The sequence below is a fragment of the Urocitellus parryii genome, chromosome 9 (genome assembly GCF_045843805.1).
Source record: "Urocitellus parryii isolate mUroPar1 chromosome 9, mUroPar1.hap1, whole genome shotgun sequence".
Lineage (NCBI taxonomy): Eukaryota > Metazoa > Chordata > Mammalia > Rodentia > Sciuridae > Urocitellus > Urocitellus parryii.
In genome coordinates, this window is record NC_135539.1 from 134,162,518 (window position 1) to 134,190,384 (window position 27,867).

A 27,867-nucleotide genomic window follows, 5' to 3' on the forward strand; every position below is an offset into this window, starting at 1 on the left:
CATCACCCACTTCATTGTAAAGCCACACACAGAATACAAGGGAGGACGCCCCCGGGGCCTGTGCAGGGCAGCCCCCCCAAACACTCCTGTGGACAAACAGGTGAAAATACGGACCCTTTGCAGGGAGACAGGGGGCCGCAGTGTGCTGAGCACGTGGCCTGGGAAGGAACCTGCTTAGCAAATGCAACACAGGGAGTCCCTGGCCCCAGCTTGCAGTTCCCGGCTCGGCTCGGAAGGCCACAGTGCGGAGCCGCAGAGCCAGCCAGCCCTGGCTCGGCCTCTGAGCAGGCAGCTCCCAGAAACCCCCGGAGCTTTTCCACCTCTTTTTTCTTGAAGCGGCATTTGCAGAGGATGCTCCCTCTCCCGTGACCAAACCCCTCGGCCAAGAGCACTCTGAAGTCTGGTGGACAAATTCAAATACACGACTCCTGCCATTCCTCTGGTGGGACTCCCAGAGCTGACTGTGAGACAGGAGAGGGACCCGAGGTCCAGGACTGCCCCACCTCCTGCTGGCTGCGCCCCCACTGCTGGGTGCCATCTGCACGCAGGTGCCGGCTGGCATTAGTGAGCTGAGGAGTGGCTGCAGGGCCTCGTGTCTCAGGGATGGGAGGCTGAGCTGCCCTGACCTGGACAGCTCCCTCCTTCCCTGTCCTCACCTACCACGGGGCCTGTAGCTGTGATGTCCTGTTCCAAACAGTCATGGCCAATCCCAGTGTCCTCGCTGGGGACTTGGGAGGCACCAGTCTTCACCTCTGACTGGCCCTCCATTGGAAGGGGGACAATCACCTCAGCTTTAAGGCCCCGGCCCCTCACAGCACCCACCACAGAGCTAAAGGCTCAGATTCAGCACCAAACCTGTGGCCAGCTCCCCGGGTGGCCAGCCCAGACCTGGGGCCTTCACGGGGCAGAGCAGATCCTGGGGACAAGGGGAAGGAGAGAGCTAAAGGACGGGCCTCTGCCCTTCCCACAGCCTGGGGCTTCCTGACTGGCAAGACAAGACACAGAAGCCACTTGTCACCAAAGCCCTGGAGGCTTGTGATTTACTCCTTGTTCCTCAAACCCAGAGACCAGTGGCGGCCTGTGGTCAAGGCTAAGGCCAAGTGCTTATGTGGGGGACAGAAAAATGAATAGCAGATAGACCTTTGCTCCAGACAACACAGAGATGACAAGTGCAAAGACAGAGCAGGAGGATGGGTGGCCCCAAGAGGGTGGCCATCTTCCCTGGGGAGGAAGCACCCTTCTCCCCACCGCAGACTGGCCCTGGGGCAAAGCCGATGGACGTGGGGGTAGCTGGGCAGCTTCTGCCCCTGCCCTCCTGCAGCACAGGTGATGTGCACATGCACAGGGAGGCAGCCATACGCATTGAGCCAGAGTGTGATGGTGACAATGAGCACGACCCTCTGAGCCCGCCAGGAGGTGGCCCAGTGGCTCCAGGATCCATGACAGGCTCTTCCACTCACACCCACTAAAGAGGTTTGAGAATCTCCCAAAATTGAATCCACATATTCCTTGTGGTCTAACCTCGGGGCGCACCCTGGGGACCCTGTGTGCCGGGCCGGGGGCTGTCCTTTCTCCTGCTCCTCTTCCCTGCTCCTCCCGTCTCAAGAGGGTGCGCACCAGCTCCGGGGGCTGGCCCTTGGCTTTGAATGTTTCAGGCCTTGGGCAGCCTCTCCCACAGCCCCACTTCACTCCTCTGAGTCACCCAGGGCTCAGTGTCACTGACTGGTGTCACCCCCTCCAGCCCTTGTTCTTGGCTTTGCTGTGACCCGTGGTCCCTGGTGACTAATAGATCCTAGGAGAGAAGTCCCGATCTAAGTGGCACTACAACCGATTCCAGGAGGCTTCCTCACCCGAACCCAAAGCTCCGCCAGGATTTTTTGGATGGACCCAACCCAAGAATGGAAGACCCCAGACCGTCTTAAAAGCCACCACGGGGAGGTCACCAGGTGAACAGAGGGAATGGAGGGAGGAAGGGGGAATGGGAGGAGGAAAGACACTCTCGGACATCACTCTCCTATGTCATATATGAAACATGACCAGTGTCACTCCACATCACGCACCACCCACCGCAGGAGTGGGAAGCTACACTCCATGAGCACAATAGGTCAAAATATGTCCTATTGACATGTAAAACTAAGAACAACAACAAAAAGCCACCCCTCAGGTGACAGTCACTTGCCTAAGAACTTCACACATGTTGACCTGTTTGAAGCTAATAACAACCTTATGCGGTAGGAACTATTATTAGCAGCCCTGTTTTACAGATAGAAAAAAGGAGGAACCAGAGAAGGTAAGTAATTGCCCAAGAATGCACAGCCAATAACTGGGTTCAGGCTCTTCACTGACACAGGAGAGCGCCTCTTCATCATGTTTCCATCTACACTGGCAACGCTGTGGGGCCGGGCTTGACTCCCACCAGGGAGATTATTCCAAGCCTCTGGGGTCCTTGAAACAGCCTGGGGAACACCACAGGGGCTCTTCCAGGAATGGGCAGAACTAAAGCTCCCTCTGAAAGTCTGCAATGATACAGCCAAGCGCCCTGGGGCCCCAGTTCACCAGGACAGAAAGAGCGACTCCTCTGTTAGCCCTCCTCCATCTGGAAGCTGGCCCCTGCTCCTGCCAGCTCGGGCGAGGCCTGGCTGGTGATCAGAAGGGGGACCCCAATGAGGGGTATCCTCTCACCAGCAGGATTCACCCACCCCAGCCAGGGGGTCCTCTGCCCCCCACCACCACTGCAGACATCCCCCTCGCTGCATGGGAGGGGCAGGGCCCGACGAGGGAAGGGGCTGCCAGGGTCCCACGTACTTGAAGAAGTCCTCCTTGCAGTAGACGCTGCCCGCTCTGGAGAAGCACCGGTCGGCCAGCTGCATCTGGCAGTCCGCACACTTGAGGCAGGAGCTGTGCCAGTGTCTGTCCAGGACCTTCAGGATGAACTTGTCCAGGATGTGCTGGTTGCAGCCGGCGCACTGGGGGATCTCTGTGGAGAGAAGGGAGAGGCAGCGTGAGCCTTCACCTAGACCTGGGAGCCGCCCAGGCCCTGGGGACACCTTCCCACCCTGTCTGTGCAGGAGCGACATGACCCAGACCCTCAAGGCTGCCACCTGTTCTCCGTGGGGTGAAGCTGTGCTGAGAACCTCGGCCCCAGTGAGTCCCAGCTTGCCATGGACTGCAGGAGAGGCCTCTGGCCCGAGAAGCACGTTATATGGGGGTGGGGGCCGCACAGGGCAGTGAAGAAGGCCAGGCCGGAGGTGCTCCTGGAGAGGCAACCTCAGTGTTCGCATGAATTGCAACAGGTTCCGTGGATTGGCTCCAACAGTATCCCTCCTGAATGCCTTCCTGCGCCGAGACAGGGGAGTTACACACTGATTTTCCGGATCTCCCTGCAACTCTGATTCTGAGTTCTAACTCAGGGGACAGCTGCGGGGCAGGCTCCCCTGGTACTGGTGTGGACCACGGCAGAGGTGGTGAGTTGCTATGGTTGAAAAGTCCTGATCGATCATGGCAAAGGCACTGAAATCCTGGGGGCCTGGGGGCTGTTCCTGGAACCTTGGCCTAGAGCTGTCTCTGCTGAGTTGAAAGCCACCTAATACCTGGTAATGAATCACTTTCCACTTAAACCGTGGAAGTGGAATCTGTTGTCTGCAACTGAACCCTCGCCTCTGCCTCCCGCCGTTCCTGCCTGGCTTCCTGTCCAAGGTCTGTTGCTTGGACATCCCATCTCTTTGCTCAGAGAGTTGATAGTATTTTGAGTCATCCAATATTTCAAAATATACAAAATGGTCAAGCTTCCATGGTTGGGTAAACAAAGAATGCTAGTGTCTCTAACCATTTCCCCTGTAACCCCCTCCGAAGGGGAAGGTACCTATAGCATCCTTGTGACCTAGTGCCTCTGAGGTCCCCAATCTGAGGCTTCCCTCCCTCTCTAGACAGCACTCTGCTAATGTCTGTCTGCACGCAGTCTGCTCACTAAAAGGGGGATCCTGAAGAGGCAGGAGCCCTGTGTCCTCCTCACCAGAAGCAGGCGCCTGGCATGCAAGGGTGTCCCCGTGAATGTTGATCTCTGAGTAACAACTGGTGACTGGTGGAATCCTGGGGACCAAAGTGGACCAAGGTGACACCGTTGCTCAATACCTCAGAGCCACTCCACAATGTCCCCAAGTTCCTAAAACCAAACCTCACAGGAATCACACGTGTTTGTCCATTCATATCGTGTTCATGGTTGAAATTAACTCTTAAAATGTTAGTGAATTAGGGAATTCTCAAAGCACTGGGAGAAAAACTTTAACACATGAAAACCTACATAGAGAGAAGGCTTTCTCACCTTAAGACACTTGTATTTAAAATGGGGTACTGGGACACTAAATGCTATCTGTAGCCCGACGTGCGCAAGCGCTGGCCTTGGAGCCAGTCAAGTCCAGTCCCACCTGCGCCCTGATGGAAACAGCACAAGGAGCATTTGCATAAGTCAGACCCACAAGCCAGTGACTTGCCTTCCCCCCGGCTCAGGCCAAGAACCAGGAGCCACTCTGGGGAGTCGCATGCAGGCCTGGACACTGCCAGCTGCCCCAGTCCTGTGGGAGTTTTCCATTTCAAAGGGTTTCCTCCTTGGGAAAGAAACTGTTGGATTCATAAGTATTTGTCCAGAAGGTCCGATGTGCCCCACGAAGTGCCAAGCACACAGTGGCTACAAGAATGTCCATGTGATAAGAGGGGGCAGGAAGGACCCTGGTTAAGACCACGGACTGTGGAGCCAGGCCTCCCGTAGAATCCTCCTCTACGCCTTCCCCTTGGCCCCATTATTGAGCTCCTGGGCTCCAGCTCCCACTGTGAGAAGGAGGTGTGCTGCCCACTGTGCTCAGGGGCCTTTTGTGAAGTGTTCAGGAAGGAACCCGTGAAAACTCCACGCAGGCAAGCTAGATTCCTGAGGCAGACGTCTTCACGGGGTGCTCCACTAACCCTGAGACCCAGGGAACTCTGGTGGCCCTGGGCAGCAGGCCCCAGAACCTCCCTGGCTCCTGGACCAGTACGGCCACAAGTCCTGCCTGGGGTTGCCATGTAGGGGCCTTGGAGGAAGGCCCAGCTCTCTCCTCCAGCCACCCAGAGCAGGAGACGAGGGATATGCCCACAGATTCATCTCCATCAAGGTTTGTGCCCGGAGAGTAACCACGCTGAGGGTGCCAGAGAGAAGACCTGGGGCCAGCGTTGACCCCCAGACCCCAACACTAAAGCAGACAGACAGTCCTTTCAGCTTGGAGCCATGTTTCTGCCAGGTCACGGTGGGCTGCCCAAAGTAGGGGTCCTCACGCCACCAAAGTGGGCCTGGGGACCAAAGTGGGCCCTGGGGGTTGGCACCAATGTAAGAGATACACTAAGGGTGACTTTGAGTTAAAAAATAAAAACCTTTCCCACTGTATTCCACGGTTGATTGTTTGAGAGATGATTGTTTGTTTGTTTTAAGATAATTTAGAAAGAGCTTCCACAGTAATAACGGGGAAGCTGGCGCTGGGGCTGTGGTAGAGTGCTCAGGGGTAGAGCGCTCGCCTAGCATGTGTGAGGCATGGGTTCCATTCCCAGCACCACATGAAAATAAAGAAAAATAAAGGTTCATTGAAAACTAAAAATACATATATATATATTTTAAAAATAACAGGGAAGCTGGGCACCAAGAGCCTGCTGTGAGCTACGCCAGGGCTTGGATGTCTGTTGACTCGCTGATCCACACAACTCAGTGAGAAGGCATGGCCGTCCCTATCTCACAGATAAGGAGCAGCCTGGAGGTCAACAGTGTGCCCAAGGTCCCACAGCCAGGGAACCAATGTGAACAGGCAGAGCTGGTGTTTCCCCTGAGGTGGACTAAGCCCCCTCCCTGCACCCAAGGGTCCTGAACCGTCACCTCACCTGGTTTGACCCTGACACTTTACAGAGGGGAAATGGAGGAGGCAGAGGGGCATCTCGGAACCCCTCCATGTACAGTGACAAGGACATGAGCCACTGGCCTCTTGTGCTCCCTAACTTGTGGGAGGTGGAAATGTTCGAGGCACAAATTTAGGTTATCTGTGCAGAATACACAGTATCATGTGGCACGTCCTCCAGTGGCCCAGGGGAGGGCTGGAAGCAGGAACCCCATCCCTGAGTCCCTTCCACCAGCTCCCAGTGCCAGCTTGTTAGTGGCCCCTGGCAAGCTTGAACGCAGGCTGCACAGTTCAGTCGCGTGGCCCCCACATGATTACTAAGAAAGGCGCATCTCTAGAAATTTTTCAAGAGTAACAATATAAACATTTTGGGGGGGTGGTCTACCACACATCATTGTTCTCATCACTTTACAATCCGAAGAGCCTGAATAGGACAGAGGTCAAATAGGTTTCTTATCAGAAATGAAGTTACAACCAAAACTTCCAAAGGCAAGAGGATTGCCAAATCCCCAGTAAGCTCAACCACTTCACACTTTATTTATATCATGGAATCCCACATTAAAAACTGAAATTTATCGCCAGTTATGGTGGGGCACACCTGTAATCCCAACACCTCGGGAGGCTGAGGCAGGAAGAGCACAAGTTCAAAGCCAGCCTCAGTAACCCAGCTCTAACCACCTTAGCAAGACCCTATCTCAAAATAAAAAATAAAAATAAAAAGAATATATATATATATGGCTGAGAATGTGACTCAGTGGTTAAGCACCCCTGGGTTCAATCCTTGATACAAAACAAACAAAAACTGATTTTTAACCAGATCCTTGAAGTCACTAATGACGGATCTTGCTCTATGAACCCAGTTCCCAATAGGAGGGGTCCTTTCATTTAAAATGAAAGTTTTTATCTTAACTGCACCAGTGTTCTGTGGTGATATTCTCTGCTGGGTCTCTGCAGAGGGTAAACTCAGGCATGAAAAGATAGCAAGCTCCTGGAACAGCCCAGGAATGGATGGATGCAGAACCACTCAATCCAGTACCACTCCTCATCAGCAGGGCCTCCCACCAAAGTCCTGTGCCCTGAGTGATATGGTTCAAGGCACAGACCTAAGCCCACGGAGAGAATCTGTGTCTCCCTGCAGACACCCTTTCACATACACATTCCATGCATGGAGATATATATCTATATATATTCCCACATAAACTTATACATACACACAGAAAAACACAGACTCAGTCTATGTATTTGTGACAGAGTCACAAATAAAGATACACCAGGAGACACGTGAACTCATATGTACACAAGCTTTACCTGGCTTGACCCTGTCATTTTAGAGGAGAAATAGAGGCAGAGAGATAGACTCAAACTGCTCTGTGTACAGTAACCAGGGAAAGATGGGCCACTGGCCACAAAGGCACACACATTACACACTCCTACACACACACACACACACACACACACACACACACATACCTATTCATGAATGCTCAAAGGCACACATATAGCAGACACATACACACGCTCAACCATATACACACGCCACACACACACACACACACACACACACACACACACACACACACACCTCCATACTCCTACTGTCACTCTGACAAAAAGCCAATTCTGAAGTCAAGCCCTAAGGAAAGGAAGCCTTTGGGAGTGCGGGAGCTGTCCAGTCCTGAAGTAGTGGGGAGGGCAGGGAGTGACAGAAATAGGGAGCCATGGGAGTAGAAACACCCCTCAAAAATGCTTTAGAGAGGGTCGAAGATCCTGGATGAGTTTCTAAGTTTTCAGATCTGTGCAGACTTTGGACTTTCAAATCTTTGCATCTGCTAACTTGTTATAGATTGGAATCAGACCTTAATTTAGACCCTAATTCTACCCTGAACGTGATCTTGGACAAATTACTAAATCTCCTTGAGCCTTGGTTTTCTTATCTATAAAATGAGGACAGTGGCACGGGTCAGTTATTACTGTGTTGTGATCACATAGGCTAATGAGTGTGACACACCCAGCTCCACAAGAGCATTGGCCAAATCAGTGGCTCGCTCCCTTCTCCTTTGTCTCATGATCAGTCACCAATAAGATTAATTTATATATTTAATTAGCATCTAAACTATTTCAGGTGCACACAGGCCTGTAATTCCAGCAACTTGGGAGGCTAAGGCAGGATCGCAAGTTGGAGACCAGCCTTAGCAACTTAGCAAGACCTTGTCTCAAAATTAAAAAATGAAAAGGGCTGGGGATGTAGCTCAGAGTAAAGCACCCCTGAGTTCAACTCCCACTACCAAAATGCAGCTTTTATCCTCCCCCTGCCCCCACCAAAACCCTGGAAACTCCTCTACCCTCTTAAATCTAAAATATCCAGGTGTACACCCTTTCTAATTAACATCACCCAAGTGGATAAACAGCAGATTAATGCAACATTGCAAAGGTGTGTTCTCTTGAGGATAAAGAAATCTGGCAGAGTTCTCTACACATTGAGGGCAAATTTGCCAGACATTGGTCCCTTCCACACCCTGGAAGGTGTTGAAAACAGACACTGAGGTCATCGACTGTCTGATGTCACTCACTGTTGCTGTCATGCATCTAGGTAAGAGGGAAATGGGTTCAAATGAACACTTGAGGCTTCTAGCATTTTTCCTGGAGAAATCTAAATGTTCAAAGGAAAAGTAACTAATTCTTATTTGATAAGAAATGGCCCAGACCCTTTGACGTAGCCATAATCCACTTCTTCATGGGGAAGCCCATAAACCCACACAGAGCCCTCAGAGTACCTGAAGTATCACAGTAGGTTGCACTCAGCGCATTTTTCAGAGTGGCCTGCCAGAAAATGGGTTCTGTTTTTAAGTCCCCAAGTTCCTCCAGTAGAAGTTTTAGAAAGCTGAGACACGGAAGAGATCAAGAGGTCTGATGTGGCCTGCGGCAGACCAGATTGCTCCCACCCCCTGGTGCCATCTAATAAGAACTGTGCATTTTTATTCCCTGCTCACGTTTCTTCATTTCCAAGAAACTGCTCTTGAGGAACCAGGAGCCACCATGAAACATTTCACAGAGGGTCTGTGTTTATTTGATCGATTTTAATTTTTTTAAAAAAGTGGCATTTTCTATCTCCTTGGTCACCGAAGATCAACAGGGTGAAGGAAAAAAGAATTCCACTAAGGAGCCTCCAGCCAGAATCAACACACCTGACCCCGGTTTCCAAAATGTATTTAAAAGTGTGCACCTCCCTGGGAAAACGGATCTTGGTTTCAGATATTTCCACTGGAATCATGATGCTGGTGCGTTAGTTTACTATTAAAAAAAAAAAAAAAAACAGGTTATTTTGTACAGATAGGAATGATGTTTATTTGACTCTGCTCTGAGACTGGAACAATATCTTGTAAAATTTGAACCTTGACATACCACCAGGACTTGGAGTCCTTTGAGGCATGGCTTCTTAACTGTCTTTTAAAGAAAGAGTTCCTTTTTCTTTGTTGCTTTCTTTTCTTTTTTAATTTAATTTTATTTTTTACATTTATTTTGTAATTGAACTTGACAGCCTAATGCTCGGGGGACAAGATTTTCAAAGCTGCTTTCAAGAAAGGGAGCTGGGACAGTGGGCGAAGCTTCCAGGGTTCTCTGTTGGCAGATCCCACGGTGACTTCCCCTGTTGCTGGGCTGGTCCATCTTCCCAGGACACACAGGAGGGCTCCAGTCCCCTCTATCTGCAAAATGGGAACCCCTCGTGACCCTGGTCCATACCTTAGGATCACCATCACTTTACAGTCAAGTACCTTCACATCTCATTCACTCTTCCCAGTGTCCCGGGAAGTGGGCATTGTCCACAGGTGAAAGTTATGAGGACAAGGGGCCTCCCCAAGGGCACTCAGTTTGGGGCAGAATAGGGGAAAGAAACTTCCTTTCTCTCGGGCAGTTTCTGGGGCTGACTGAAGACCAGTGCTCACCAGAGCTGTCTCTCTGGGAGTTTTGCCCCAAATCCTTTTGCAGGTGACTTCGCTCCAGAGGTTAGTGGGTTTTGAGCTTAATTAACACTGGGCCAAAACACTTCATTTTGTTTATTTACATTGACCACTGACTGTAGGAGAAGCCAAATGGGGCTTTAAGGAAACACGTGTTCAATTGAAATACTGTGTAAATGCTTTCCTTGGAATTTTGGACTCCTTCCTCCCATGTAAGGGGGAGAAAACAGCAGGCAGACCTAGCTGCTGGGTGGCCTCGACCCTCAGGAGGAAAGCAGGAGGCTGGTTTTAAAAAGCAGGTTTGGGAAATACTCTCAGTGGGGACTCAGGCGGTGAATGACTAGCCCCACAGTGGATCAATGGCCCAAGACCCCAGGACAGGTCAAGTCATAGCACACCTGCCTAAACTCACCCCTGAGTTCTGTATGTCCAAGAATCAGCATGGAGGTACAATTAAATTAAAACTAAAGTTCCATCACTAGGTAAATATTTCAAAAGTAAAGCTTTCCAACACAAAGAGGACATCACCCCTGACAATGAAATCCTGTTTTCTGGCCACAACTTTCCTTTTGAATCACCTGCTGTGACTGGCTCATCTGTGCACTGCTTACACAGAGGGACAGCCTGAGATCCAGGACTTGGTTTTACCCATGACAAAACCTGACTAGATGACTTTCTTGGCTCTTTGTCATTAAGGACAGTTCATTTTTAGTGGTTTTTAGTTCATTTTGTGGTTTCCTTTTTTTAAAACTTTTTGCACTTATTCTAAACTTGGGTGTTTTGAAGAGATCATAAAATAATTTTTCAAAATGTCTTCTAAAATCTCCCTTAAGTGATTTTCATAATCTCGTAAAAATAAACAACACTGCTTACATATAAAAATCAAATATTAATACTTAAAAACTTAAGGAGAAAACATTCAATTGAACTTTATGGTATTTTGTGATGGTGACCACAGACAGCATTAAGCAAAGAGAGCAGGAAATGTTTGAAAATCCTAATTTTAAAAATTGGTATTACATTTAAGGTCAATCATATTCTCTATCATAATTATATGCACTTGCGTGCTTAATAAGCATCAATATACACACATCTTGTCTAATTTCTAGGGTCTTTTATTTTTAATTTGTCTTGACAAATGACTAGCATCTAGAAGAAAGTCCTGCTTCACACCTGGAAATGACCATACCTGGGTTGTCATTTTTCTCTGTTGCACTCCCAGAATCTGTCCCACAATAGGTCCTATTTGTTTTACTTGCTCATCTGGGGCCCCTTTGAAAATCTCCTTTGTTCTTGTGCTTAGTTCAAAAAGAGTAACCTCTTCAATAAAAGAGCCAATTCAAAAATGTGATGGAGATCACTTCCATGCTACCATTTCAGGACTGTAATTTGGAGAATGTTTTAATAGAAGGTGTCTGGTGGCAACAGAAAGACACAATGTCAATATGTACTTCGAGGGACAGGATTATTTTCCAGATGATAGAATGTCATAGAATTAGTGTCCTTCAGCAGGATATCAAATATTCTCAGTAATTGCAAATAAAACAGAAAAATCATACTAAGCGAATACGTGGGAGTGTATGGAAATACTGTGGGCACATCTCTGCCTCCACTCCGTCTTCACATTTAATCATTGCTAAATCTCCACGATGCAGTTTTCTGATGTCTCATTCAGTAGCAATAGCCCATGTGTTTGGCAGCCTCTCCCTCATAAGAAGAAACTTTCAATTAATTTGGCTGCAAGTTTTATCTCTATTAAGCTATTCCCAGAACCAATCCCTTAACCCCCTAACATTATAATTAAAGCAAATTATACTTTAAAGGCATTTGGGGGTGAGGTACCGCAGTAAAACATCTGTGAGGTTTGCCAGGCTGCCAGTGCAGGGGGTGGGGAGACCTGAGAAAAGAAACACACCAAAATAACCGGAGGCATCAGGACTGGGCTCCCAGGAAGATTACCCAGTTGGCCACTGATACAGTTAACCCAAAGTACATTTCCTAAGGGAGAATCCATTTCAATTTCGCCAATTAACCTGTCCACCTATCCCCAACAACAGAGCCTCAAAATGGTTGGTTTGTACTCCATTTTGATCAGGGCTCCTGTAAAACTGAGGACTGAACATAGGGCAAACCTCACAGCAGCATATACTTGTATTTGATTTTTTTTTCCTTCCGCAAACAATAGGAGCCCAGTTGGTGGGTGGGTACTGTCCCACACCTGCCACACACTTCCCTCCCACAGCTCCTCCACAGAGGGTGAGTGACAGTGACGGGTCTCACCATCCTGCAGCCTGCTGGATGCGTGACCTCCAAAGAAAGGTGCTGTGACTCCTGCCCAATCCCATGCTCCTTCCCACAAAGATTTCACAAAAGGAAGGGAGAGGAAAGGATGGAGAGAAGGGAAGGAGCAAAGCAGGAAGGAAAAAAGGAGCCTTTCAAGCCACCAAGCCAGGTTGGAATTTTACTAAAAGCAGTAGACCCCGTTTGCTCCCACCTGTACTTTAGTCATTGTTAACTCTCATTCCAGGAAGGCAGAAAAGGCAGAGATCACTACAGAAGTAAAACCCCCACCAGATCCAATTCTCCAAACCCAGCAGTGTATACAGTAACGAATCTGGTGTTGCCACAGTGAAATGCTGCTTCAGGCTCTCCGCAGCCTTGAGTTGCCCAGAGTGGGCAATATTATTTCTTTCCTCCTCTCATCTCATCAGCTAAACTGGTTCCAAGTCTATTCCTTCCAAAGCCTGGCAGTTCTATTCCTGATAAATCTCCCTAATTGAAATAAATGGCACAAGGTCCCTTCATCCAAATTCACCCACCCTCCCCCATCCACAAATTTCCCAGCCAGAGAAATCCACCAGATATCCACCATCCCTGCCCAAAACAAGAAGCTCAACAAGATTAAAAAAAAAAAAAAAAACCACACATAATGGAGGGGGAAAAAAGGTTAATCCCTGTTAAATAATTTTCCATTCCTGCAGGACTGCAAGGGCAACCTCCCTCTCCTTGCCCCACGTCCCCTCCGCATCATCGGGCACTCTCTGGGTCGCCTGCTAATGCGGGTGCTAAGTAATCACTAATTGACTGTAACACAGAGTGAAAGGGCGCTAAAATCCCAGGCAAATGGGAAGTTAGGACAATGCAAATATTTAGGACTTGAGGCTGTCTACACCTGGTCAGCGGGGTCATCAGGTCGCTGTTCAAAATGCAAGCCTCCCAGTGGCGGGTGTTTTTGTCCACTCGATGGGAGGAAATTGCTTTGTCCGTTCCCTGCCTCCCCCACCTCCGCCTCACCTGTAGCAGGACTCGATTTTTAAAATTTACCCTGGTATTTGCAGTCAGGTAGGCGGTCTCCAAGGCGTCCTGGGGGCTCCCATTGCCCTAATCCCCGCAGCATTCAGACTACATTCTTGCCTTAGCCCGCTCTGGTTTGGGCTGGTCAAGAGGGGGGCACGCCTAGCTTCCGACGTCCTTCCTTTAACTTTCTGCCTCCACCAGTTTTATCCTGCCCCAGCTTTCCCCGTAAATCCTTTTCTTCTTCATGATTTTACCCTTTCTTCTTCGTTTCCACCTTTCCGTCTCTTAGACCAATTCGTCCTGTTGTCCAAAAGAAAAAGGGAAAAAAACGTCCCATCTTGGGGAAAAAAACAACCCCTGGTGACATGGAGAGAAGCCCGGGCTGGGTTTTAGGCCGCCGGCGGCTCCAACACACAGGGTGCAACCCACCGCCTGCGCCGGCTCGCCTGCCGGGCGCACAGGGTCTCCACTGGTGGAATTTAATTTACATCATCGGCTGCCCGGGTAGAGTCTCTCTTGAGCCCGTCGCGTTTCCAGTGCTGGTCAAGGTCCGCTAAACGGACTGCTGAGAGGCTCACGGAACCGGACCGATCACTGGGCCGCGCGGATAGTCTGCCGACTAGGAGGAGTCCAGGCTCCCGAACTGGGAGCATCACTTTCCAAGGGTTGAGAAGTCACGGAAAGGCTCGAGCTGTGGGCGACCAGGTTTACTTTCGTCTTTCCAAACGCTTGGCGCGAAAAAGGAGCGAGAGAGGTTTCAACCCGGCTCTCTCTTGCGGGGCATGCTGGGCACGCTTGCGCCTGTGGCGCTGCTCCTCGCGGAAATGTGCCTCTGCCCCTGCTCTAAAGGTCAGAAAACAGGTCTCGATTTGGCCAATCCCAGATCAGTCGAGCCTCAGGGCTACTTGGGAGAATAAGCCCAGAAAAGGAACCCGCATAACGCGCAGACTGGAGAGAGGAAAAGGACCTAGGCGCAGAAATGCCAAATGCGGAGCGCGAGGAGGACGCAGGCAGTTCCTCCCTTGCCCACTTCGCCGCGACCTCTGCTCCTGGCCGCGGGCCGCGGGCTGCCCATAGCCAGTGATCCCAGTAAGACTTCCTGTCCTCGTCTGTCTCCAGGCGCGAACCTCCTAAAACCCAGGGCGAGCGCCCAGGGCAGTGCACAGCAAACTCTCCTGGAGGAAATTCATCACATGTCTGTTCCCCGGCCACTCTGGCCAGCGCTTGCCAGCGGGCTGGAAGCACCCGGCCCCAGTGGCAGGGAGGTCATGCAGGTCGCGCTCCCAGACCCGAGGACTCCGCTCTGGCCCAGCCCCACTCCGCCCCTCCTGGCTCCGGTTATCCGCGAGCCCAGACCACGCGGTCCAGGGAGGAAACCAACTCTAGTAGGGTCTTGGTTCCTCTTCCCAGTCCCGACTTTCCGAGGTAACTGGGGCCGCTCAGTGCCGATCTCTCACCCACTCTACCGTCCAGCTGGGCGTCGGGCTTTGCACGTTCATTCTGCACGCGCATCGCTCTGAGACCGCGGCTTCTCAGACTTCCCTTCTCCCTCCCTGCCTTCTCGGATGGAGGTCACGGAGGAGACTGGAGCCCTTGCGCCTGCCAGGCGCTCTCAGCTAGGACGGGCTTTTCCAAATTCTCTGCTGGGTAGTTGGCAGCTTTGACTGCGAGCTGGGGCAGGATCCTGGCGGTTAGAGAATCCGAACCCCAACCCACCAGGCTGAAATCGGCCGGCGGCAATAGCTAGCCTGGCCTTTAAAACTGGCTTGTGCCCAAGAATATTTGGGTGAGTTGGGGCGGGAGACCTGTGATGCCCCGGTTGCGGTTTGAAATTGTGTACTGGAATCGGTTAGCCTCTTTATTCACATATACACATATATTATGTTGTCGCGGGTTTTTTCCTGAACCATGAGACAAGGCATCAGAGAGAAAAGGCTCACCCCAGAGTTTAAGAGAAGCCCTGGCCTGGGAAATTAGTCCCCAAGAAATCCCCAAGCCGGATGATAAACACCGTGGGGGACCAGAACTTGCCAGGCGAACTGCGCTGGTAGGTTTGTCCCCACGCACCCAGAATGAGTCACAGGAAGGGAAAAAGGGGTAGTGCGACGCCCAAGAGAAGTGCCTCACCCAGAGCCTACCAAATACAAAATGAATGAAGTAGACTTTTCCCAAAGATTCGGGATTCCTAAGGGCTTGCAGGCAGTCCTCATTTTAGGAGACAAACAAGGGGATGGATGGCAGTCACCTGGGGCCGCCTTTCCATTTACCACCCCGGGAGGGACCTGGCAGGTTTCTCCTTTCTCCCACGGAGGTTGCCACACTCCGACCAGCGCTGCTGTGCTGCGGGTGGCAGTTGTTCCTTCTTTGGGTGCCTGGGCAGATGATTGGAAGATGGGTCAAAACTGAGTGCCAAAGGCGAATAAGCGCCCCACCTTCCCATACACCCCGCATTTTTCTGAGTCTCCTTAGCGGACAAGAGGGGCCAGCACAAGCCAGATGCAGGAGGGCAACGCTCGGTTCCGAGAAGGCAGCTTCGGAGGTGGCTCGGGAAGCACTCACCCACCGCACCGAGCGCTGTCCGACGGCGGGCGCTCTGCGAACTTGGACCTCGGCGTCCCTACAGCCTGAAAGAGGCGACAAGGGCCACCGGGACAGGGGCAGGCTGTGCCCGGAAACAGATAAATAAAGAGATCAGAGATAGAGCGCGCTGCGACCACCAGCTGCGACCCCAAATCGTCGGCCAAGAAGTCGGAACCCAGGAGTTTAGGGTCAGGTTCCTTTCCAAACCTACCCACACCGCCCCCAGAAGGACACCGAACCCTTTCAAAGGGCCCTCGGTGCGTCCTGGAAGTGACCGTCGGGCTCCTTGGGACCGAGCGCTCGCCGTCATCCTGCGCAAGGCGGGGGAGTTCCTTAGGAGGCGGTGGCGGGACCCGCGAACCAAACCGCGATCTAAGAGGCGCGGTGTGTGGAAGGGGGTGGGGGACCAGCTCTCAGCCTCCTCCGCCCAATTCTTTCTGAGCTCTCGGCTCCGGGACGGGCTCGAGGAGCTGGAGCTGGTCCGAGCGGTGCGCAGGAGGGACCCCGCTGCTCCAGGATGGGTCCGCGCCACCTCTGGGAACAGCAGCACCGCGAGGGCGAAGAAGCTAACCGGGAGCCAGCAGTGGCGGGAGGCGGGGGCAGAGTGGGAGGAAGAGGGCAGAATGTGGGCAGAAACGGGCGAAGGGAGAGAAATTATTACATTACTTGGTAACGCTTTCCTGAAGGGAATGAATTTCGCTCATCCTCAAATAAACGAAAGAAAATTCCGACTGTCACCGAAACAAACTGGATTTTAAATTCTTCCCAAACTCCCTTGGATGTAAGGGCACCAAAGGCGGAGATGAGGGGATCCCTAGACCTGTGCCCTGTTTGTGGTGGCTCAGGTGATGAAGAAGCAGAATCTAAGGGGGAGGGGCTCAATACAAACCTTCTGGTTGGCAGGTCCGAGGGACCCCTGGGAGAGTATTTCCTTGTCCTTCCAACCCAGGGTTGAGAGTCCTGGGATTACCTTTCTGTCCCCCTGAGGCCCGTGGGTATGCTCCCCTAGACACGCTCCCTACCCCACCCCCACACTGAGGTCTTAGGCCCCAGGGCCCAACCCAGGAAAGAGAATAGTTGGGTATACAGGAGTGGGGGACCACACCCCACCTGTCCTCCAGTCCCAGCACCAAGAGTTTAACAGCTAGTGGTCAGGTCTGCTGTAAGGAAAGGAATAATCCACATACATTTCAAAAGGTGGTGGTGGGGGAGGGAGATAAAAAGAAAGAAAAAGAAAAAGAAAAACATTCCAAGGTCTTTAGGGATTGGGACCCTCAATTTTGACTGGTTTCTCCTCCAGCTGATTACCTTTCTGTCCCCCTGAGGCCCATGGGCCACTGAACTGAGGAAAGACAAAAGAGAGCACTGATCACCCACCCTTGCTATGACATTGCCTTGTGGGCCACCCTGAGATAAGGATTCCTTTCTTTACCTCTTTAGTGTTCCACAGTTTGAACCAGACCTAGAGTCTTGACAAACTGTAGCTCTGGAGCCAGATTCTGGGCATTTTGAGTGCTTGAGGACCAACACCAAAGTTGTCTCTGAGCAAGACAAGCAAAAATTAAGATAACCCCACACAACCCAGTATACCCCAAAAGGATAGGGTACTTCGTTGTTCCTGACAGTTCACCTCCTTATCAAAGAATTTGAGCCCAGACCACCCACCGCCTACCAAGGTCACAATCACACATGTACACCTTTGCCCCACTCTGCACTCCCCTCCTGCACAGCTTCAGGCAGCTTAAGGACTTGGGCACCTTTGCCAAGTTTGTGTTTCTGTTTGTGCAGAGGCTGAAAGCCCACTGCATCTCTTCAAACTGGGGCACCGGGTGTGGGGGGAGGCAACATGAACCTCCAACGCCTCCCACAGAACACCTTAGCAGTAAATTCCCCAAGACACAGCACAGAGTTGAAACTGCCAACAGTTGACGCGAAAAGACTCAAAGAATAACTGTAGGATACAGGGAAGAAACATCTAGATAGGCTTGAATTAAGCTATCCTCTTTTAATCCCTTCCCAAAAACTTCCCAAGGAAGCCCAGGGCACTGGCTTTCCAGCCTGTCCTTTGAGGTATGACCAGGACAGAAATCCTGCGATGGAGAACCGGGGCGCAGGAGGGCGCGCTGGTGCGCCCTAGTTCGTAGGCGGTCACAATCCCCTCGGTGAGCCTGCTCTTAAAAAAAAAAAAAAAAAAAAAAAATACCGTAGCTACAGCACCACTAAAGAAGTCGCAGGCGGAAGTACAGCCCCTTGGCAAGCAGAGCGAGAAAACCCTTCTTCTCTCCATGGTGCCCAGGGGCGCTCTGCTGAACGCACCAGCCAGAGGGGCAGGACTTAGACTGCACCCGCCACGAGCGCGCGCGACACTTGGGGACCTGTTTTGGTCTCCGCACATATTCAATCTCTCGCGGACTCTTGGTTTCCGAGTGAGAGACAGACAGATTCCCTACGGGAAAATCTCTGAGTGCGCACATTCATACACACAGAAAGACCTAGGGACAAACACGCCCCAAGCTCGCTCCGCCTTGCCAATTTCAGGCGCGGGAAGAAAGCGAGAGGGCTGGCAAAGAGCGCACACACCTCAGCCTCTCCCTCCTCCAAATCCGGGCCACCCTGATGGCCTGCCTTCGCCTGCGCCAAGGCTGAACCCCGAGTTCACAACTTCGTCTCGGCGTTTCTCCCTCCTCTGCATTCCTTGGGTAACTGGAATGTGGTGAGCAGATTCCCTCACAAGAAGCAGTAGGTCCCCCAGGCGGCCAGTGCCGCGGGCAGCAGCGGCTGGGGACGCACCAGACACTCTGGCCCGGGAGCGCGGGCGGCTCAGACTTGTGGCCGGTGCTTCCGCGCCGCCAGCCCCGGGGGGCGGGGGATGCGCTCTCCAACTTCCCGCCAGCCGGGGTGAAGTTGCACTAGAGGTCCGGCGAGCTTTGACCGCCACCCAGGAATGAGGGACGAGGCAGGGGACCACCCTGGCCCTCAGGCCTGGCCTGCAGCTCGAACCCCACTGATGTCCCCAAACAGCACTCTCCCCGGCATTCCCAGAAAAGCCATGGGCTGAAGATGCGGGTTTCGGTACCCTGGGCCCTCCTGAGTATGGTCCAGGAAGCTTTCACCTTCGGCCCCTAACAGTAAAGAGCCAGGCCCTTCAAACGCACTCTGGCTGGTGCCCCTGCCCTGTGATCGCCTCTGCGCCCCGGCCACCGGCCCTTCCTGGCCAGGGCCAGGAGCAGCGTCCGGCCCGCCCAGCACCAGCTGAGGCTGTTAGCTGTCTGGTTATCAAATTAAATCAGCGAGAAAGGAGGTTGTCTTACGTTGCATCGGCACACCGAGCATCTCCGGGAGCCCCTTGACAGCCCCCTCCGCGGGGACCGCCGCGCTCTGCATCATCTTGGAGCAAGAGCCAGCGAGTCGCAGTCCACGGAGATCTCTGGCTCTCTCCCTCTAGCTGGGTTCCGAAATTTGAAAATAATGACAAGAAACCCCAGCAGGCCGCTGAAGTCACAGTGGAAGCCGGGCCCTCGGCCTCTCCGGGAGGACTCCACAGGCTGGCCGGTCCCCTCCCCCCGCCAGTCCTCAGTCTGTTTCCAATCCCTTTGATCTCGCTCTCCGGGGTTGGTGCACATCCCGGGTAGAGGAGACGCTGTTGCTGCAGCCCTGGCTCTTTCCCCTCCTCCTTCCCCCGCCCGTTCTCTCCCCTTCCCCCTCCACCCTTCGCGTGCCGGCCGCGGGGGAGGCCGCGGTCACCCCGGCATTTTGATTCATTCACACTGCGGGAGCGGCCGTGACGTCGCTTTCCGCAGGGAGGCCCGCCCTTCAGCCAGGGCTCCCACCCGACCACGGGCAGACGACCCCAGCCGGAGTGGGGGTCCCGGTGCCCCCCGTGAGCCCGGCGGTGCAGAAGGGCGGGGCCGCGTGGGGCGGGGCGGGGCTTCGCCGCCTCCTCCCCCGCCCCTCCGTGCGGGCCGGCTCCCGGGTATAAATACCGCTGCGGGCTGGGCCGCGGCAGCAGGTGGCCCAGGACCGGGGCGTCCAGGACCAGCCGGTTTTCGCGGGTCCCCTTGGGGTTCCAGATCAGCGGATCGCGTCCTCGCAGCCTGTCAGTTCTGACCAAGGGGCGGGGCAGGGCGGGACCCTCCGCCGGCCGGGGTCTGGGGACAGTCTGCCCCTCGCGCGTTCTCGGTGCCCGGCATCTCTCCGCCGGACCGAGCGCGCTCCGGAGCCGGATGACTCCATCCTCCTCCTCCTCCTCTCTGGCCAGTTCCTTTCCCGCCGGCACTTCCAGCCCCTGCTGTCTCTCCCCCGCGTCTGGCTGAGGCTGGGCCAGGGACAGCCCGTACTCGGCCCGGAACGCACGAGTCACGCAGCGGGCCGCGGCGGCCGCCGGCTGGGCGAAGGCAGGCGGCCAGGGACAGAGCACCGAGGGGGGGCGCGGGTCCCCAAGCGCGCCCCCCGCACGCCGCGGCCTGCCCCCGGGAGTCCGCACTGCCCAGGCTCTCGATCGAATCCCGGCCGCCGCGACCCTCCGACCGGGGTTCACCCGGCTCTGTCCTCCTCGGGGTCCCCAGAGACCGCTCTGCCTCGCCGGCTGCCACCGCGGGCGTTTTGAACAATTCTGGAGCACGTGTGTGCAGGGCGGTAACGTGCACACGGACACCCGGGCTGACCAGCGAAGGGCTTGTGTGGCTACTGAATTTAACACACGCGCGCGCACACACACACACGCGCACACACACACACACTCACGCGCGCACACACACACAGAGAGCTTAAAACACATTATGCCGAATGTGAATTCCTGGCAGACATAAAGCAAGTCCCAGGGCTGGGACGAGTTCTCCGCAGAAATCCTCTAACCCCTCATCAGATCCTCGACGCCTTCTGACAGCAGGCGCCCGAAGCCCACCCCGCCAGCCCTGGGCCCAGTCTTTTTCGGGATCCCAGCCTCGCGACTTCGCCACCTCGAATTTCGCTCTAGAGTTGAAGCTAGGTGTTTCTTTCCAGCCTAGTGGGATCCCGCTTGGGCGGAAAGGGACGCTGCTGGCCCTCCCCGCCTTCCAGAGCGGTCCCTGCCCTTTCCTCTGGCCTGGTCCTCAAACTGGTCACACCTGCCCACCTTTCAGGGCTGGTGAGGGAGGAGCGTAGGGCTGGGGGCGGGGTGACGTGGCCGTCTGCGCCGCTTAGAATTTGTCTCCAGAGGTCACAGTGACTTCTGTGTGTGTCCTGGTGCCGGGCTGGGGTCAGATCTTCCTCTGTTAAGCTGCAAGCTGACTCTAGGGCGTGAGACAGAATATGTGCAAGGAAAAGAAAAAAAAAAAAAAAAGCAGAGACCCTGGTGATAATTTCAGTACTTACCAAATATTTTCTACAGAAATATACCCAAACCCGGGGAGATGTCCGCTTCATTAGCAACCAAAGACTTGCAAAGCAAAACAAGAAAGAACACACCTCTTTTTTGTTAAGTGGTCAGTGGGGAAGAAATTACAGCGTTCAGAGCCGGTGAAGAAGCCTGGAAACTGGTACTCTCACAAATATTGCTGATGTGCTTATAAACTCTTAATATCCGTTTGGAAAGCAATTTGGCAATATGTATCACACCTATAAATTTTTCAAACCTTTTAGCTCATGTAATTTCACTTCTGAGTGACTACTCCACGACAATAATTTAGAATTTTTAAAAAAGTTTCATGCATGAAGATGTTTATTACAGTATTAAGTTTTGGAGAAAAATAGCCTAAATGTGTAACAAAGGATAAGTGACTGACATCAGATGTTAAATTTGCTTGAGACTATTTTATACACTCATTAAATTAATTGTAAAATCTAGCAACATGGGAATGCTTGTGAAATATTAATTTTTTAAAAATCAGGATAAAATAATGTATGATTCTAAGTGTATGGGGTGTAAAAATCATACATTTAAATAGTTAAGTACACTGAACATAGTTAAATATAAAAACATATTGTTTGTTATATGTGGGGAAACTAGAAAAAATTTTCCTGGTAGAGATGCAAAGAGGAGAAATACCTTCAAGAGCATTTTGACAATATGTTTTATAGCCTAAAAGTATGACAGATTTGACTCAATCCATATAGGAATGTGTTCAAAGAAAATAATCAAGAACATTTATAAATATGTAGCTACAAGGATGTTTATAACATTTTAAAGAGAATATGCTAGAGATTAGGGGTATAGCTTAGAGGTAGAGCACATGAGAACTCGGGTTCAATCTCTAGCACCAAGAATTAATGAATGAACGACTAATCTAAATATCCAACAAAAGGGATTATTAGATAAATTAAATAGAATATTATAAAGTCATTAGAAATAATATGACTAGGATACTTAATAATGTAGAAAAGTGTTGAAGATATTAAGAAATGGGAAAAACAGTATGAACTTTAAGAACTTAAAAAAAAAAAGAAAGAAGAAGGAACATATATAGAAAAAGAATGTCCTAATATGTAAAAGCGATGCCCTGTACAGGGATATTTTTATTTTATTTTACTTTTTCAGCTTTTTCAATGAGCATAGTATTTTAAAAAGCAGGATAAAAAACAAAATTATTTTTTAAACATTAGGATAACAGAAAAATATCTCAAAATACTATTCCAAGTATATTTTTAAAAAGCGAATCGGGAAGCATTCTGTTCTACTTTTCTCTATTCCAGGTTTTCTGCAGGGGGGCTCTTTTTGCAGTGGCATTAGTGAGAGATGACATGCAGTGACATGTACAGCAAATATGGTAATCACTTTTATAATTTAAAATCATATCTAGAACTACTCCTTGCAGTGCCTGTATCAACCTGCTGGGGTCCTGCCCTCTCCTCGTTTGCATGTCACGCGCCTGTCACCAGGTAAGGAACAGCATCACTGAGGTGGGGATTCTCCTGGGCTGGGGGCTAACCCAGGGGGGCCAGTTTCACCTCTACCCTTGGGCAGAGGAGCCTTGGGAAAGCACTTGGCTCTCAGTTCTTGAATCTGTGGGCAGCGGCTCCCCAACCCGCCTTGAGCCCCCCAGGACTACTCAGCTCAGCCAATAAACGCCCCTCCCACCGGCAGGTGCCTCCTGGTAGGAGCTGGTCCCATTCCTGAGGTCTCCAACAACATCTGCCCCTGTGAAGTCCCCTCCCCTCCCCCACGAGGACTCAGTTTTCCTTTTTGTCAACAGGAAAAACCAATCAAGAAGCTTTCCTTGATGGTGCTCATACTTTTGTGCAGCAATGCATGATAGTAACAGTAATAATGTAACAGTGCATGGGGGGCATAATAACAACCACTATTTATTGAAAGTGTTTAACATACCAAGCGCTGGCCTGGGGATTGAGCTCCATGGGGGAGCCCTACCAGGCACCAGGTCCTGGGGTCCGTCCCTAGCACTGCAGAAACAAAAACACGGAGCACCCAGGTAAGTGCTTCTGGGGGCATAATCCCATAATCCTCCGGGCAGTCCAACATTGGGTGGACAATGGGTCCACAGGGGGCTAAGCTAGCCCCTTGAGAAGGGGGGTGGTTGAATCCTGTGGATGTCAGAACATCTGTGCTGGTCGGTGGCCTGGAAAGGGACTCAGTTTGGATTTTGATCTCTGAGCTGACTCCCCAAGCCTGTCTCACCAAGCCCATCCAGGGCCACTGGTGACCTTCAGGAACTATAGTCCTCAGAGCCTTGTCTTTGGGGTAGGATCCACTGGTGAGTGGGCACCAGAGGATGGGTCAGTGTGATGTGATGTTCAGGACTCTCTGTCAGAGAAGTTGATCAATGGCCAGTACAAAGAATCCAGTAGACATTTATACATGACATTTCTGGGAACCAGACCCAACATGTCAGTGGATCCAATTCTGAGGGGAGAAACCCAATTTAGGAAGATGATTATTGCTTACATTTGTCCAGCACTTGATATTTTACGAAGTTCTTCTACATATTTTATCTCATTTGATCTTTATAATTATGCCTGGGATTGGGTAGGATTCTCAGGAAACAGAGAGGTTAAGTGGTTTGCCCAAGGTCACCCAGCTAATAAGTGGCAGAGCTGACTGGAAATTAAATCCAGCCTTCTGATTCCTGATGTACTTTTATCTCTGCACGCAAGACTTGTGTATCTTTTAACCCTTGCATTTTAAGAGCTTCCCAGAGTAGGCAAGTTTACCTTTGGATGCCAGGAATCCTGAACCCCAACTGCCTTCTCCACTGAGGAAAGAATCCCACCCTCCTGCTCCCGTCACCCCATCTCTAATCATCTCCTCCGTGTCCTCATTCCTCTCAAACCCTCTTTCATCATTTGCATTTTGAAACTGTTTCCTTAATTATTCTCCTGCTGTTGGAAACCTGCTCCCCCCACCCGGCTTCTTGGCATCCTCTGATTTATCTCTGTCTGGATAGCAGCTCCCCGATTCTCCTTGGGGAATTCAATTTTCATTCATTTTTCTGTGGGGCTAGATTGATATAGACCCTCTGCCCCGGTCCATATTACTCATCCCAGCCGCGAGGACCAGGGAGCCCGGCCCCCCGCCCCGCCCCCGGGGAGCTTCTGTCTTGTTCAGGGAGCCACAAGGAGTTCTCCGATAAAAGGACAGGGGCCTTTGCTCTTCCCCATCTGTCCACCCGGTCCCTTCAGTCATTTGTCACAGGCCCCTTTGGTGGACCCACCACTTTGTCATTTGTCTCCTCTTCCCAGAACCTGGAGGGGAAGGCTCCCGCCAGGATGCTCCTCCGAAGGCGGTGGGTGCTCCTCTTCAACCTGTGTCCTTGACACAGGGACGGAGGGGTGCGGAGAGGAGGGGGCTCAGCCCTAGAAGATCCTGACTCAGTAAGAGAAACAGGACAAGACAGGACACTAAGGTCCTTGGAGGGACCAGGAAAGCCTGGTCTGTACTGTCTGTTGTACCCTCAGGTCCCTCAGGTCCCTCCAGGCAAGGGCTACTCTTACCTTCATTTTGCAAATGAGGAAAGTGAGGCACAGGGACCAAGTGATATGGCCCAGGAGCACAGGTGGACACCGGGGTGTGCCTACAGGCCGATTGGCTCTGCCTTGCCAGCACCACCAGCCTAACCCTAACCCTAAGAAGTCAAGTAACTTCTTTGGGGTTTTTTTGTTGTTGTTGTTCTGGGGATTGAACCCAGGGGCACGCTGAGTCTCCAGTCCTTTTTATCCTTTTTTAAATTTTGAGACAGGGTCTTGCTAAGTTGTCCAGGCTGGCCTTGAGCTCGAAAGCTTCCTGCCTCAGCCTCCTAAGCAGCTGTGTGCCACCCCAGCTGGCTATCGGATAGCTCTTATTTGGAGGTCCCTGGGCATGGCCAGATGGTTGGTCCATGCAGAGCACATGACCCCGCAAAGCCGAGTGCTCTGCGCCCCCTCTGTGCATCCATCTCACCTCTTGGCCCCTGTGCAGTCAGGAGCTAGGGAATGAATCTGAGCATTTGGTTTTGTTCTAATTTCAGAGTTAGTTCCTTTCTTTCTTTCTTTCTTTCTTTCTTTCTTTCTTTCTTTCTTTCTTTTTCTTTTTTCTTTTTTTTTTTTTTGGTGCTGGGGATTGAACCCAGGGGCACACGACCACTGAGTCACATCCCCAACCCTATTTTGTATTTTATTTTGAGACAGGGTCTCACTGGTTGCTCAAAGCCTCACTTTTTTCTTTTTCTTTTTCTTTTTTTTTTAATTTTTTTGCTGAGGCTGTCTGAACTCACGATCCTTCTACCTCAGCCTCCCAAGTGCTGGGATTATAGGCGTGCACCACCGTGCCAGGCTCGGAGTTAGTTCTCTTTGAGTTCCATCAAAAATTAGAAATACCAGGACTGGGGTTGTGGCTCAGTGGTAGAGCACTTGCCTAGCACGTGCGAGGCCCTGGGTTCGATCCTCAGCACCACATAGAAATAAATGAGTAAAATAAAGGTATTGTGTCCAACTACAACTAAGAAATAAATTTTTTAAAAAATTGAGAATGCCTAGATCATTCCTTAATTTGTCCATTCAAACTATTTATTATATGCCAGCCCCGTGATTGGCACTGAAGGCAGTGACCTGGGTGCCAACTGTCACAGTCCACATAGCTCCTTTTGCCCAAGACTGGGGCAGCATTTCTGTTAATGTCTGCAAAGTCCTCCAGGTGCCTCTGCCTCCTTGTGTGCCTCCTTGTGTGTGAGGGGCTCAGATGACCTCGTTCAGATCCCGCTAGGATTCACCCCAAGGGGGCCGCTGCAGGGTGTAGGGGGCCCCTCCGCTGCCAGCAAGTTGCTTTTCTGCTTTTCCATTCCACCAGCCAAATGGGACACACTCCAGGCACCCAGCAAGCTCTTCCCCAGGAACGTCACTGGCATGGTGATGGGACCCTCATGATATTTTGCTGGTTTTTTTCTTTCTCTTGTTTATATTACGGGAGAAACAGGGGGACAAGAAACTCTGAATGTTTTTAAGCAAAGACTGGAGTTTGGAAAGCTCATCTTTCCAAAGAATGCAGTTGGGGTAGGGAGAGACCCAGGGTGGCGGCCCATTCTCTGTGTGTTCCCTTTGGGGATGGAGACCTGTTCTTCCAGCTTGGTCACCAGCAGAGCTCAATGGAGCAGAGAGGCTTCTTGGGTGACATTTTTGCTCTTTTGGGGAAAGCTCCATTCTGTCTTGGAAGAGGTGACTTGTCCCCTGTGTGCTACAAAGGGAACAGGAAGGAGCACCTGGGCACACATCACCTTGCAGCTGTGTCCTCCGTGACTTGCTTTCTGATTTCACTCATGTCCAAGTTTACGTGAAGGAGGAGCTGGCCTCCAGATGCTGCGTAACTGAGCCTCCCTCCCTTCCCTGTTTCCCTCTTCAATCTCGCAGGCCCCTCACTGCAAGAATGATCCTGGGAGCCCTGGCTCAGAGCTTCCCGTCGGCTCCGAACCTCTCCTCACCTTCTTGGCCTGGGCCTCCCAAGGCAGGTGGGCCCACCCCATCCCAGAGGTGCAGGAGGATGGAGCCGTCTACACTGCCTGCCGCTGGGCCTAAGGAGGACAGCATGTGGGGAGGGGGAGGGGGACGTGCAGCCTGGCTCCATGTGAAATAGCTGCAGGTGTCAGAGCTGATCTATAAAACAACTCCGTCATCGTCTTGGCGAAGGGTTTTTATGGAGGCGCTTAACTCAGCAGTTTTCTCTCAGGAACTGACTTACAACCAAAAATGTAGATGTGTTAGACGTGGGCAGAGGTGACAGGAGGAAAGCCCAGGAGGTTTGTGGGAGGAGAGGTGGGGAGGCAGGGACAGGCTCCCGGCTCTGGAGCCAGGTGGACTTGGGGGCCAGCCTGCTCTGCGGGCCTCCACTTACCTAGGTGTACAATGGGATCGTTCCGGACAGTGTTGGCACAAGAGGGACAAAGCCGTCAGCACAGAGCCTGGCACACAGTAGCTCACCCGCCTACATATGAACCATCCTTAGTGTGCAAGGAAGGGGACTCAGTACCCCAGTTCTCACTGCCGGGCCTTCTCTTTTCTCAGCCCCGGTTCACTCTGAAGAGCTTGCAACTAACCTTCCACTTGAAAACACTGACCTGAAAAAAAGGGACCAGGACACTGGGACCGTGGCCTCTTTCAGTCAAAGATGAAATACTGTTGGGCGCAGTGGTGCCCACCTGGAATCCTGTTGGCTCAGGAGGCTGAGGCAGGAGGATCGCAAGTTCAAAGCCAGCCTCAGCAAAAGCAAGATACCAAGCAATTCAGTGGGACCCTGTCTCTAAATAAAATATACTCAAAGGTGGGGGGAAGACTGGAGATGTGGCTCAGTGGTTAAGCACCCCTGGGTTCAATCCCTGGTACCTCCCCCCCCAAAAAGATGAAATACTGAGAGCTTTGGGGGACAAAGGACTTCCCCAAGAGCTCACCTAAGGAAGCGTTCTGAAGAAGACAGGAATCCCAGCTCTAATGTGCACCTGGGTTTTATGGAGGTGGGAAGTGAAGCTCTGAGCCTCCCTTTGCTGTGTTTGAATGGGGACATTAATACTTTGATCATTCTTCTGGGAACCAACATGAAGAATCCCAAGGCAAACGGACCATAAATGCTTACTCCATCCTGGGGGCCCTTCCCACAACTCCTCCGACTTGACCATGCATACAATCAGTCGCCTGAGGATTTTTTCAAACACTATAGATCCTGG

The 27,867-nt window shown here is 51.7% G+C and overlaps 1 protein-coding gene across 1 annotated transcript in view; it reads right to left on the reverse strand.

Moving 5' to 3' along the window:
- Positions 1 to 19,135, reverse strand: part of Lhx4 (LIM homeobox 4) — a 37,293-nt gene extending 18,158 nt beyond the window's left edge. Inside the window, exons 1-2 of the mRNA XM_026388508.2 lie at positions 19,060 to 19,135; positions 2,806 to 2,977 (exon numbers count right to left, since the gene is read on the reverse strand). Of these exons, the coding sequence (XP_026244293.2) occupies positions 2,806 to 2,977; positions 19,060 to 19,135 (248 nt within the window). The remainder of the gene's footprint in view (positions 1 to 2,805; positions 2,978 to 19,059) is intronic.
- Between the last annotated feature and the right edge of the window lie 8,732 nt (positions 19,136 to 27,867).